This window comes from Patiria miniata, unplaced genomic scaffold (genome assembly GCF_015706575.1).
Source record: "Patiria miniata isolate m_02_andy unplaced genomic scaffold, ASM1570657v1 HiC_scaffold_14, whole genome shotgun sequence".
NCBI lineage: Eukaryota > Metazoa > Echinodermata > Asteroidea > Valvatida > Asterinidae > Patiria > Patiria miniata.
In genome coordinates this window covers 12,026,360-12,041,275 of record NW_024037052.1, presented here as the reverse complement: position 1 = coordinate 12,041,275, position 14,916 = coordinate 12,026,360, and the positions used below count along the sequence as shown (strand labels likewise).

Sequence of the window (14,916 nt, the reverse complement as noted above, 5' to 3'; positions counted from 1 at the left end):
TCCTACTGTTCTGCTACTTTTTCACTTGGGCCTGCTTGAAAGATTGCAATATGCTATGATCATCTTGATGAAAAAAAAATACAAGAAAGACTAAAGTTGAGAATTTTTTTAACAGGGTGGAAGAGGCAGAGGTGATTCTAACAGTGGAGCGCACTTTGACAGCGAAAGAAAAAGTAAGTCACGAGTCAGCATTTGACAACTGAAAGTGTGAGCAAAGATGGTCCGAAAGGAAAGCAAAACTTACACAGGGATCCACTTGGAAACATGAATAATACATTAAAAGTTTAACAGAAAATCATTTCGAAAATGTATGTGTAATGCATTAAGGAAAGGGAAAGTTTGACGTTAACATAAGTTTAATTTCATTTTAAGTCTTACAGCAGGCGTATATCTTACACAATCAGGCATGCAACTGGAAAGTCACAAAAAAAAAGAGGAAATTCAAATCTTTTCAAGACTTTGTACAGTGTTTTTCTATTTACAATGGCACACATGGGAAGTAAAAAAAGAGGAAATCAGCTGATCCGAGGAAAAGTTGCATGCCTGCACAATGCAAGCTTGAGTAATTCAGTTTTTTATACCGGTAGCACTCTTGTTTTTATTTGCAGTGTTAAATTTACCAAATGGTCACTTTATCAAGATCGGTTAATGTGAAATGCTGTTAAAACACTTTGAAAGGAATAAATTCCAGGGGGAGGGGGTACAGATACATGATACAGATACAGCAAATGAAGGCCTTCCCCCTTCCAAAAAAAACCTTTTATTTAGCTTGGGATTGAAGAAGCTTTCATCCATTTTTGAGATTTACAAGATTTCCTGTGACAAGGTGACTTTTGTTTATTACTAAATATATGCAAGGTCTTAAAAATGCAAAGATAAAATATAAACTTTTTGACACACTTCAAAACTGAGAACTCCCTACATCGCGATTACAATACTGAAGGCCAAACCAACTTGACCGGAAAAATAAGACAGTTTAAACCCGGCGAAACATTTGCCGACTTCGCCTTGCGGAAGTACCGCTAACGGAGGCATGAAGCCGAGGAGAAAAGTGGCCAGAAAAACACGACGGGCAGAAGGCAAGGCAAGGCAAGATGGGACAAGATAGAAGAAGAGCGAGCATCAATTTCCCAGGTCGGGCTCCGATTGCAGAACCCGATATGGGCGAGATGTAGGTTGGATTAACAGCGCAGTGGATTTTATTTGGTCGCCGGACCAAAAAAAAAAGAAGAAGAGTAGAGATGCTCTCTGGAGAATCGGCATGGCAACGGAGGCAGCGTGCGCGGGATGGCGGATGCGCGTCGTCAAACGGTGGAGGTATAGGATATAAGTCCTGGGCTAAATGCATTCCATTATTCCAGGAGAACTCGATACAAATAGCCAGATTGGATCCAAGAGGGATTCGAAATGGGGGGGGGGGGATGGGGAGGATGGAGAATAGGTCTGGAAAAGGTTTCGGGGAGCGAAGTGATATCGGAACATCGAGCGAGTACACCGACAGTTGAACAAACAGACGAACATGCAAAGAGTGAGAAACTGGCAAGTTTTTGGCAACTGCAGTTTGGCTAGAGTTTTAGTCTCTCAGAGCTCAACGTTAGCTACATGTACATGTAATGATCATGACTTGCATTGGTGCAGACGTCTTGTAAAGGAAACTTTACGTCTTACCCTTGAACAGTGGGCAAAGAATTATTTCTAAAACTTGGCAACCTTCCAATCGACCTTGCCGGGACTGTGACCGATTAGTTTAAAAGTTTGTTTGAAGGCAATCCAAGTAAAGTTCGTTACTCAAGGACACAACACCCTGCATTTCTGGGTTAAACTTTAACAGTTGGCTATATTTAAAGGGCCCATGGAATGTAATGTTTTTTTTAACGCTATCCTTGAAAATGCACCTTTGTGTCCCAATTAACATCATTTTCTATTTTTGTTTTGCTATTTTAAAGGGTATTTTGGTGCTTTTTTATATTTTTTTTATGATGATGTGAATTTCAATATTCATTAGTAAAACTGTGATGTTATTCCGGGCACAAACCTCAATGTTACAGCTATTTTTCAGCACAAAATGTTGCAAGAATCTTGGATATTTTGCTGTCATAAATTTTCTTTTCTTGGTGATTCGTTGTTGTGTAAGAACATGGCAGAAAGCCAATGAGAAAACCATTCTCACAAATGTTTCCAATGAGCAAAGTTTGGGTTCACAATTTGAAGAGAAAACCAGAAAACCCCTAAACTGAACAGTTTCTTCCTGAAATGACATCACAGCAACAGCGTCCTCAGTTGTTGGAAAGTAAAGTCTGTTGCTAGCCAATGTGGCCCATCAGGCCGGCGTTTATGTCAAGTTTCAGTAGCATGAAACGACTGAGAATACTTCTATTCCCCCTGGATGGGATTCCAGTCCATCGCAGGTTACTCCCCAGCTAATGCTGGTACCAATTTATACTCCTGGTTGGAGAGAGGCAAGTGGGGGTAGAGTGGCTTGCCCAAGAACACAACATATGGCCAGCGGCTGAATTCGAACCCCTGACCCTCTGCTCATGAGTCACGAACCCTAACCACTAGGCCACCCTCCCCCAGTTGTTGGAAAAAAACGGACAATTTTAAATGTTAAAGGGATATGTCAAATAGTTTTCACGCATTAATGAGGCGTAGACAGTTGCAAAACATGCGTACCTCGGAAAAATTCATGGCATGAACCCTTTAACCACAGCCAAAGAAAAGAGTTCAAATGCCGACTAATATCTCTCTTCGTAAAAGTGCGAACAAGCAGTCCAAGCATGATGGAAGTGTCCTCGCAGACAACATGTAGATTGAAAAAGGATCAGTGTATCTCCGGGAAACTTTCGGGGAGTCATATTCTGTCCAGCAACAATGCAAGAGAGAAACGGATACGGCGACTCACAAAATTATTAGTGCGATCGTGTTTCTGCGCCGAGCCAAAGCACCCTCAAGATGTCAATACAATTTTAATAAGGGATTGCGTTTCCCATTGGTGGGGTGCATTTGCAACTTAAACGCGCATATACAGGCAGAGTTTATACTGATACTCCAAGGGGCAAAAGAAATCAGGAATTTGGGGGAATTGGGATTCTAATGGACTGAAGTGGGGGATTCGCTTCGTGATAATTTTCGACGATGAGTGGGTGACTTCTGCTGCTACGAGATCAGTTTTTTGAGGATGTCGTTTCAATCATTAATTCAGCAAAAATGTCAAGTATTGCGAAAAGTTTTAGCAGTAGTTGATTTCTGATCTCTTTCTATTGTGTTTGGTTGGAGCCCGTTATTAGTTTTCATGTCTATTTGTATTGTTGTTTTCTTTATGTCATTCGTGCTCTGATTTCCGGTGTTTCTTTGCTGAATTTGAATAACTGACAGCCAGTCAGTGAGCAAACTTTTCCAGTTTCTGGAAAATTCCTCAACTCAAGAGACAGAGTGCCCGAAGTGATATCAAAGGAACAGAGCTATTAGTGAAACAAAAAATTGCCTGAAGAGCATTTTTCGAAATGGTCCCTTGAAACAAACAGGGTACAGATGGGTTTTATGTGCATGATTTTTCACATAAGTACATTAGAAGTTAATATCAATTTTGTAATTAATATTTGGATCGGCTCATTTGGCGCTAACACCAAGTGTGACTGTCACTGCATTTTATGACAACCAAATGGGAAAATGCGGGTATGTTACATATCATGTACAGGCATCATGGGCGTCATCAGGATTTTTCTAGAGGGAAGGGGGGCAAAGCACATTTCCCCCCCCCCCCCCCTAATCCCTGTACTTTTCCAGCATATTCTCAATTTATCACTATTCCAAAGGTGGGCAGGGGGACATTTGCCAACCCCACCCATTAAATTAACAGCAGTATGACTTAGCACCTATTTTTCTCTTTCTTTTTTTCTTTTTTCCCCTCCTTTTTTTTGGGGGGGGGGGGGGGAGCAAGCGCCCCCCCCCCCCCCCCCCCCCTGCGACGCCCATGACAGGCTCCAACACAAAGCAATTGTATGTTCTGAACACATGGTCATGTTTTTTCCAATGGAGAACAATCCAGGGAAGGTCACTAAATCTACAAATTAAAACAAAAAATTGGGGGGGGGGGAGGGACAGACTAGAATGTGTTTTTTTTTTCCAAGCAATTTTGATCGCTGAATGAGGCACCTACATGAACAATGTACATGTGAGATATTACTTCAGTAAGTTCAGTTTCAGAGCCAATTAAAGACAAAATTAGCAACCCGGTATCTATCGACATATGTTCAGAACTAGAAATTTATTTCAAATAATTCAAAAACAGAATTTTATTAACTGAGGATGATACCCATTTGGCAAAACTGCTTCCTCTCGGTGATTTTTCACACATCATGATCCTATCAGACCTGAATTTTTTTTTTCTCAAACCGGGAATCATTTCTCAGATATTCAACATCTTTGATAGCAAAGATAACAACGGGAAACGTTAAACATTTTTCGGTGCCAAAGGGTCGGCTCTGAGCACCCTATGTCGCGACGACGTCCCACGTGGGCCTCAAACTCTCCTGGCACGTCACCGGCTTGCCCTTAAGACATGCCGATACATTGTCAACTTGTCTTGTGAAAATCTGCCCCCTTGTGTGCTGTTCAACACCGCGCGTTGTCCCGCATGAGGCGCGCACACGCACGCACATACACACACAACCCTCTCAGGTGCAGCCTCGATAAAACTACATCCATTCGCTTTTGAATTTTGCATGGCTGGGTAGCCCTCCAAATGTTAATACATGCGCGTAAATAATTCAGCCACGGTATAGGAAGGTTTTACGGGTGTTCATTTCGGAACGGGAGCCATCAAAATCCGTCACTTATCTCGTACACGATTGGAGACACTGTTCACAACTGGCCACTCAATGGCGGTCATAAATAAATTGACAAGAAAAAAAATGATAATGGATAGGGGTGTTATAAGGCAAGTTACATGTAAGCCGCAATTTGGTTTGAATGACTTACGATTGATGAAAGAGGAGACAATTTTGTATTTTTTTTTCTTTTACCAACTGCCCTGTAGCAAGGCTAAAAGCAACATGTACATTTTGTGCATGTCTATTTTTATACTCAGGGTACATGTACATTGTTAAAGAAAAAGGCTAACAAACACTAAAATGGGATATAAAATTAAAACAAAAAAGATTGAAAAAAAACTTGTTGGTTTGTTCTTTTGTTTATTACAAACATTTGTGTGCATTTGGCAAATAAATCTCTTCAAAAATTTCATCTTTTTGTCTTTATTTTTTTTTGGTGAGATGCTTCGGTAAATTGACGGAAAAAACTTTAACTAAAACTCATGTTGCCAAAAAATTTGTTGCTTTCTGTAGCACAGATGCAACAATTGCATCATCACATGTGCATTTCATTCACATTTATTACAAAATTAACCAAAAGCAAGACGACATTTAATTATGGAAAAAAAATTATCAACGATTTTTTTTTTTAAAGTGGTCATCGATAGATTTCATTATTAAAACAAAAACATGTATTTCAACTCAAAAAAGAAATAACCGAGTGCCATTTGGCAGGTGTTTAACACAGCAAAGGCATATTTTTTTTAAAGACACTTTATTACTGTCAATGATTTCAAATGCTGCAGTGAAAAACAATTCACACACATTGGCCAGGTTACTGCAAATTACTGAATTTAAAGATCCACCCAAAATGGACAGGGACTACATGTAACTATACTGAAGCAATATTTTACCCTGTTAACAGCATTTTTTTAGTGCTTCCTTGAAAAAACCATTCACCGCGTCAGGGCAGGGTTTGTAGATATTGAATTCACAGGAGAAAAAAAAGGACAATTGCAGTGTCGGGACTGAAGATATTACTGTTGCGAGAACGCACAGGGCGCAAGATGTCAAGAAAAAGAATACAAACTATAATATACAACATTTGCAAACATCAAAAAACAAAACTACCAAATAATTACAAAATACCTTACTTGGCTGTTAGTGAATAATAGTCTCAAGCATCCTGTAAAAGCATGGCTGCTGGTGTGCTGTCAGTTTCAAGAAAAGTGGAATTTTTGTATCACTTTCCAGCGATGGTCGGCCAACCATCGTTGGAAAAAAAAGAAGACTTTTTTTCAAATAATGCCCCCAATTTACCAAATTAAGTTAGTCCACATGTTGTTTGCTATCAGTTACACATCCATGAATGGGTGCAAGCCAGCTAGTCTAGTTCCCTGACCTGACAATTCCCTGACATCTATAAATTACTCAATTTTGTCCGAAGTAGGGTCAGGGAACCAAACTACAAGAATAGCATTTTTGTTCTCAGTTTTTCCAGCATCTATGAACACAAAACTTTAAACAGGTCAGTGTAACAATATCTGCCATAAAATCCTAACCCCCAAATCCATCCATTTCTGAAATTTACAGCAAAAGCAAATGTTGTATAACCTTTAACAACATTTGTCAAATACGATCTAAAAGGTTTAGAGAAGTCTTAATCTACATGTACATTTGGCAAAAAGACAGAGTGTTCTTTTAATTTATTTCATTTTAAGTGGATGGAAATACTCCATTGCAATTTGTAAGTGGCTTGCTGCACCGACACGACGAGTTCAACGACCTCCATAAAAAAAGGTCTTAATGGAAAATGACATTGAACCTGCCATAAAAAGAATAACAAATAGGTCCTCTCAGTAAGGCCAAGAAAAAAAAATATTTGGTCTCTGGTCAGACCAAAGTTCCGGAATTGACGCAGCCACGCGGCTTTTTTTTTTTCTTTTTTTCTTTTTTTTTTTCTTCAAGCTTGGATTGTACAGACAAGGTGGGTACTATTTTGCTTTTTTGGTGTCCTCATGTACAATGGTGTCCTCCATAATTTGCCTTCGTGCTTTCGATCATTTGCCTTGGTGCAATTTCCCATTCCTTGGTGCTCTTTGGTAAAAAAAATTGAGGAGGTGCGGAAATAGAGGGCGCTATTGGAGCTACCGCGGAACATTTTGGGAAAAAAAAAGATCGACGCACATGATTAAAATCGACGCGCGCGCTGACCAGAGACCGACTTATTTTTTTGTTTGGCCTAACATGGAAGGTCCCTGGGATATTATAGACCAGAACGCCGTCGACAGCGATAGTGTATTTTTAAGGTCCTTCAGGAAAATGTTTCTGTTTATCAATTTGACCCAGCACTTCTGTTCATTTTTTTAATTGCATGATATTGATCTTTTACTACAATGTGAGCCCCAAATGTTTTCACAACTAGGGTTTTATTTAAAGAGAATACACAACTTTTGCTTTTGCTGTAGTTTTCAGAAATTGATGGATTTGGGGGACTTGTTTAAAGTTTTGTGTTTGTAGATGCTGGAAAAACCAAGAAAAATAATCATGTAGTCTGGTTCCCTGACCCCACTTAAGATTAAACCGAGTAATTTATAGATTGTCAGGGAATTGTAAGGTCAGGGAACTGGTCTAGCTGGCTTTTTTTAGTTCATTTGTTTTGGATTATTTCTGGTATTTGTTTATATTATTGTAAGTTTGTTTTGTTTTCTGTTTCTATTTATTCAATCATTTTGAGTGTTTATGTTTTTGTGCTTTTCTTTTCAATTTCGCTTTTTAATTTCCATTTGTAATTTCATGTTGTTTGGGCTGAATAAATAATATTAATACATGTAATAATAATTTGTAATAAGCAGTGCCTACTGAGATCATTATGTACATGTACATGTACAATACATTTATACATAGAACATTTGTGGTTAATATATCACATGTTGCAACACAAGAGGGGAAAAAAATCTCACAGATTTTAGATAAGGTCAGCTGCGGTAATCAAACGGAAACATTTGAAGCTAAAACAGGACTGAAACAGCGAGAGACGGACAGGGAGAAGGGAGAAGGAAGGAGCGCGAAGAAACTGTTTGACGTCGTCAGGGTCGGGTTAACCAGCCTTGCTTGGCAGTAATCGCATCACGCTGGCTACGTGCTGGCAAATATAACCGCGCACAGGCCAATCTGACCTGTACGCTAAATTGAACACGACAATATGAGCGTCATCAAACACATATAAAATCAAGATTGTGCTGTACTTTGGGCCAGCCCTAAACTAAAAAAGGGTATGTTCCTTGTGCTCAAAAAAAAAATGGAGAAAAATAATCCAACTCCTTCACACAAAACTAAAACGGTAGCATTTAAGGCATTATATTATTTATATCAGGCTTCCAATTGTGAAAATAAATCGGCAAATTGTATGCTTTGGTAAAGAGTACCCGGATGACTGCAATATTATTTCACTAAAAAGTACCCGGATGAGGACAATAGTATTTTTGATATTGTCCTTATCTGGGCATTGTAGCAAATTTTGCTGGTTCCCGCTCAATTAAGTGTGTAAAAAACAGTTGTCAACCGGCCAACAGAGCGTGGCATGCGGTATACCGTCACGCACGCACGCAGCGTGCAATAGGGTTTACTCGCACTGTTTTCAATAACCACAAACGGCAGCTTCGAGCAAATTTGCTCCAGTATTAAAGTGAAGAATTGTTTGACGAAATTTCAGAAATAAAGACAGTATCATGAAATGTACATGTATATATTTCTGATCAAGTCAGCCTGACATAAATAATAACAAGAAAGTTGGATAGCTTTTTTTCAGGGGATACAAGAACATATTGAACTGGCTATAAAAGTATTGTAATCATCTTTAAACCCTGCAATATTGTTACAGCTCGTGCAATTATTCTTGTATCCCCCTCAAAGCCATCCAATATTATATACGTATTAGCATCTTCACTGAATGATTAATTGCAAGAATAGCCAAAGATTTCTCGTCTTCCTGAGAAGAGAAGTTGTCCCAAGAAAATTCAATTACCCAAAGCCCCCTAAGGTGCGTGAAAAATCATATTAGGGTTATGGTTGACAAAGGTGTATGAAAAACAGAATCTTGCAGTCTGTGACTATTTCAAGCAAGGGAATTGCATACCTGGACTATCAACAAAAATACTGCCCGACTGCCTCAAGCTTAGTACTGTAGGGCTCTACAATGACAAAAAGGTTCATTCGAATTTACACAATTTGGAACTGAAAAGATTGGAGATTATTCATTGAGTAATCGGCACAATGTTACATTTCCTCCCTACATGTACATAGAGTTTCTTGGTCACTGTGTATGTTTATGTGTATCTGCATGTACATGTACATGTACGGTATCATGGACCTTACTCGCCATTTTGGTCGTGTTCCCTGAATGTATTTTATAAATTGTGAACAGTTGAGTGGGAAGGTGCCAGACTATTTATGCATTCTAGCCTCACTTTCATTTATTTTTTTTAATTTCAAATGTAGCTTAAAACATTAGGGTAGGTTGAATCACAAATTCTAAATTATTCATCAGAGGAGACTGGTATTAATTTGTAATTAACTTCATGTCATTCCTTTCATTTCTCTTCGCAAGTTCAAAAAATGAAGATTTTATCTCGCTTTCAATTTAACATGGCCGACTCGTGAATAAGGCCCTACCCTATTGTCTACATGTTATTGACTTCCAAGTTCACTATGCGCGTTTCCCTAATAATAAACACAACCCTAACCAATCATACCCTGGTAAAAGTAACAAGCCATAATTTCCCCATGGCCATGTCTCACAGCCCTCTTGACAAGTTCGCCCTAAAGACCTCCTCAACACGCACCATACCGGTACCTGCTGCACAGGAGGCCCAGGCATTTCAATTTGCCTATATTGAACAAATACGAGCAGTCTCCAATGACAAAACAAAGCCGGACAACAACAGACGACAACCCCTATCCTCCAAAAATCAATAAAACTAATTACGGTAATTTTCGTGTTTGCGGAAGGATGCGGCTTATCCTGCTGTCGTAGCCGGCTAACGCCAGCACAGGGATGAGCACTTTGATGAACCTGGATAGCCGCTTTGGGTTGAAGGACTTGTCAATGAAGCCGGTTATTGTTATGCAAATGAGCGTAATGATCTGTGCCAGCTGTTGAGAACAGAGCAAATGTCAAAATGAAGAGACGATGTTAAAACGTTGCGGCTTTAAAGTAAGATTGCTTGAAGCAATGGCAAGGCGTCAGAAGAACGATTGATACTTCATTTCAATTTACTTGAAATGAAATGGTAATTTTAATTTTTAAAAAAATTGACTTTTATCTAATAAGTGTACTTTTTCTAGAGTGGAGAAGAATCTTTTATCATTCTAAATCCAAGCTATGTGCCTGTGAGATTGATGTTTCCAACTTGGAATCACAACTTTAGAAAAACAAATACGTTTATTCCTAGACATTAACTCCAACTTTCTGACCTTGGACCCGGGGCACTCATTCCTACTCCAAAGGTACAATAAAAACAGCAATATTAAGCTGAGAGGTTGCCTGAAAAACAACAATCCCGCCGAGCTATTTATACAAGAACCGTTACAGAGGAAATGAGTATTCTCGTAAAAGAAAGAAAAAAAACTACGAGACAGCCCAAACAGTGTAACTTTAGCCGTCCAATCAAAGGCCCTCAGCGAGGAAAAAAAGCCCACTCCAGGAGTGGCTACTCCAGTCCCCCCTCGCGAGGAGGTGGGATTTTAAAACAAAAGCGCCGACGCAACGGGCGCAACAACGCAGAGGGGAAGAAACCCAAAGCCAACGGTAGGACTCAATCAACAACGCCAGTCCCGTTTGGTTTCTTCATCGTCGGCTGCATTTATGCGATCATGACATCCGCTCGGGCTTCCTGTCTGCCCGTATCTGGGCCCCGAGGCTACGGCAGCGCTGAGCTCCTGTGTGGAGAGACTTGACTCCTCACGTGTCGATTCCTTCTCCTTGTAGACACAATGTGTGCACCCGGTACATGTGAGTTCTCTACGGAGCGTGGAGGAATACACTTGCCGTCGTTTCCTTCAGACAATTAAAAGCCAAGGGACATGTACAGCCATGGGTGATCTTGTTTCTCATCAAAATATAATCCGAGCACGAGTACATAATTTTGATAGCTTGAAATATCTTGGAAATGGTTATCGTTAAAATGATATGATTCAGTCAATACTGTTTCTTAAATGCTTGAATGTGTGTAAAATAACACTTTTAATGCAGGAGCAACGGATATTTTACAAAGAATTACAGACAAATAAATGTCACAAAACTAAAAATACATGTTATTGTTCCACTCTGAAAATGCCTATTTTTTATAAACTTTTAGTCAAGTGAAAATTCATTACACATGTAAACATGTCAGCTACTTGTTCCACGTTGCATCATTTATTTCATAACTCCATAAACCCTCATGCAAACATACATTCTGTGACAAGTTGTCCTTTCAGTCAAAATCAATCAAGTGACTGTTTTCAACAGTTAAGAGCTCCCAGCCTACATAAAGCAGGATTGACTGGCTGTGACTGTTTATGTAGCCTGATACAGCTATGCTTTGACTGCCAGCTGTGCCTACCACTTGCTGGCTTTTTACAGTTGACTGAATTTGACTAGTCACAGTGCTTGCTTGAAATATGATCTGAATGTTGGTGCTTAGCATGTGTAGAAGGCATGGCAGGGGAGAGGATTTAATTTTTTTACTGTCTGTGACTGTTCAGACAGGAGGAGGTTTAATCTCTCTTAAACACTTAGAAGCCTTGATTGGTACATGTACGTATGGTAGCTAGGGCCCTCTTCACTTCTTTTCGATCATGAGGTACATGAAGTCTTTCTTCCTGATTAAGTAGTTCAATTTCTGAGTAATCATGTAACAGCCTCTCAACCAATCACAGGACACCATCAACATTTTCTATGCAAATTACAATGCATTTTTTGACACTATTGAATAAAAATGTCTACATGTACATCTACGGTACATGTGTCCGCTTTATTGCAGATTTATTGGGATTTCGTGGATTGTAGCAGGGAACAAATTTGGCTTGAATAAGGAAAAAGCTAGTGAGAAAAACCATGAATTTTCATGAATTTTCTTTTCATGTACTCAATGCCGAGGATTTATGATGTACTTAAAATGCTCAAACATGACATTTATCTCCACCAAAATAGATACTCTTGGTGACAAAAACAATGAATTTTCATTGAAATTTTAATGAAAAACCCATAAATATTAGGCGTACATGTACATACATGTTGTCTCATGTTTATTTGAAAGATATACATACATACAGTGGATGGGCACCGATTTTCTTCAGGCCGAGAAACAAACTAATTTATTGAGGCTTCACTATTTTCTTACAGATACATGTACGTTCGTCTTCTGGACAATTTTATTTATTAAATGCTAGGAAAATCTTCAAGAATTTTAATAGAACATTACCCATGAACTTCATCAATAAACGTTTATTCAGAGGACGGTAACACACAAGTTGCAACATGGTTGAAAAGTGCTTTCACTAACTTGTTGTTTTGTTCGGCAAACCAATGTTACTCAAGAGTTGTCAGAGCTAGTGTGAAGTTACAACCACTTAAGGTTATCTTACCAGTAATCCACAATCTAAAGTAATACTTTTTTTCACCAAGTTAGGGATACCAGGAGACAGACTGGCCAATTACAGCAATCATGTCCCTTTAAGTTGGGCAAACAACTGCAACCGATCCGCCAAGTTTAATATCTTTGCACTTTACTGTGTGCCGTATCGATGACTCTTTCTAGGACAAGAACCGGAATCCATTATGTAAACAGCACTACTGTTAAAGTAACTCCAGCAGCAATTACGCAGTGAAAATCTAATACAATGTTCATTTAATACTCGTAGTTCTCGTACAGCTTACATAGCCGACAGTCCTCAATGCAATTCTCGCCACACCATTGGACTCGCAATATATGAAGCATTGACAAAAACAAAAATATCCATTTCCAAACAGCTGTGCGCGTACGTAAATGATATAAAATTACCAAGAAAAGAAAAAAATATCTTCCATACTACTTCTTTTCCTGCTGCAAAGCTGAAACTGTTGACCAATCCAAGAATGAATCCACTTTTTAACTTTACTGGACAAAATAAACCAGTTGACTGTTCAATTTTCGGCAACACAATGTGCAAAAGTAGTACCTTATTTGAACACCTCATTTCATACATGTGCACACATGTAGATACCTCATGCACAGAATGAGGTTCACTTCAACTTGTTTGAGGCTCATACAATGTACAGGACCTCATGAGCTCATGAACCTCATAATCACGAGCAGCCAGCTAGTACTGTAAAATAAGTTCTCATTTTACTTCTCAATTTGGAACATATCATTCATCGTGTCCAAAAAATTCCTTTGAGGTTCACCTTGAGGTTCGTGTGTGCCTCATGAGCTCATGAACCTCATTTGTTGTGTCAACAATTCCTTTTGAGGTTCACCTTGAGGTTCTTGTGTGCCTCATGAGCTCATGAACCTGATAATCATGAGCAGCCAGCTAGTACTGTAAAATAAATTCTCATTTTACTTCTCATAATCATGAGCACACAGCTGGTACTGTAAAATACCGGTACGTTCTCAATTTGGATAATTGCATTCATCGTTCGTGTCCAAATTTCATAACCAATGGTACACATGCATGGGAGGTTCAACTGGGAGCAAGTGGTTACCTTATGAGGTTCAGGTATGAACCTCATAATCATGGGCATCCAACCCATTCTGTATGACAAGTTTCTGTTAAACTGTTAAACATGTGAGGTTAACCTCAAGATTACTTTATTGTGCCTCATTAGGCATGAACCTCATAATCATGTTATGTCAAACAAAATTGTACACATATAACTCATCGACTTGTTAATTTAATTCACCTCTTTTACAACATTCATAATGAATAAAACACACTCACACAGGAATTGCCTCAAGCTATACAGCACATGTACCTTGGCCTTGCCCAAGCGTTGGGTTATGTTAATTACAGACAAACTCATTAAGTCAAGGATCCATTTACCATTCGGAGATAAACCATACCATGAAATATTGAAGGGGGCCAGCATCATCATTAATCATTGTGCTGCTGCAGTTGCGCTCATTTGGGGGCTGAGCTGATATGTGATATAGCATAATATTTACCAGGAGCGTCAGGGTAGAGTGGGTAAGGTGGTAGGGGAAGGGGGGGGGGGTTGGTGGGGGAAGGGGGGAGGGGGAAAGAACGGAGACATTTCCTAGCGTTGCAGACAAGTAGATAAACTGCCAAAGACCTCAATGATAGATACTGCCACTTCTCAAGATCATGAAAAATACTCAGAACTCTCCAAGGTGTATGAGACACCCATTAAATTAAAGCTTATTTCATCATCTTTCATTTTTTGTTAATTTTTTTTTGGGGGGGGGGGGGTAGTTCGATAACTCTTTGGAGAAAATTCCGTCCACAGACAATTACACCTAAAAGTGGTCCTGAAACCCATCGCCATTTTGAAAAATGATACACTCCCTTGCAAAATACAACTTTAGGGCCTAATTTAATCCAATTTCACAGAAATACGATGATACACGTCCCCCTTAACCCCTCCCCCTTCACCCCTCCCCCACCCCTTTGGCCCTACGGTACGTAGCCCCTTTAGTTAGTTGGTAATTTAAATTTTCTGATAGATCAGTGCAATAAGGTGTACTCAAAATCTACTCTCTAACCCCACTTAATCACTAATGCAATGTTTAAATTAACACCCCGTACTGTTAAAGGCAGCGTGGACCATTTGTCATTGGTGCATAATTTTCTTTTCGTTTAAAGCATCAAAAGTGCTCGTAATCTAAAGACGGGTGTTTAACAGCTAACCTGATGAAGCGTTAGCTCTGTGAATGCGGCATATTTCGAGAAAACCCAATATTCTGGATCTCGATTTGAATTCAAAAGTTGCTGAGTCATGACACAATCCCGAAATCAGCATTCGGGACATGATTCTCATTCAGCCGACTATTTTCGCTAATAATAGTGACCCATTCATGGATTTGCCCAATTACAAACCAATGGCCAACGGAAATTCCTGAAA

The 14,916-nt window shown here is 39.3% G+C and overlaps 1 protein-coding gene across 1 annotated transcript in view; it reads right to left on the bottom strand.

The window, feature by feature from the left end:
- Positions 1 to 9,794: 9,794 nt before the first annotated feature.
- LOC119721794 overlaps positions 9,795 to 14,916 on the bottom strand; it is a 61,051-nt gene continuing 55,929 nt past the window's right edge. Inside the window, exon 3 of the mRNA XM_038191751.1 lies at positions 9,795 to 9,965. Coding sequence (XP_038047679.1) covers positions 9,795 to 9,965 — 171 coding nt within the window. The remainder of the gene's footprint in view (positions 9,966 to 14,916) is intronic.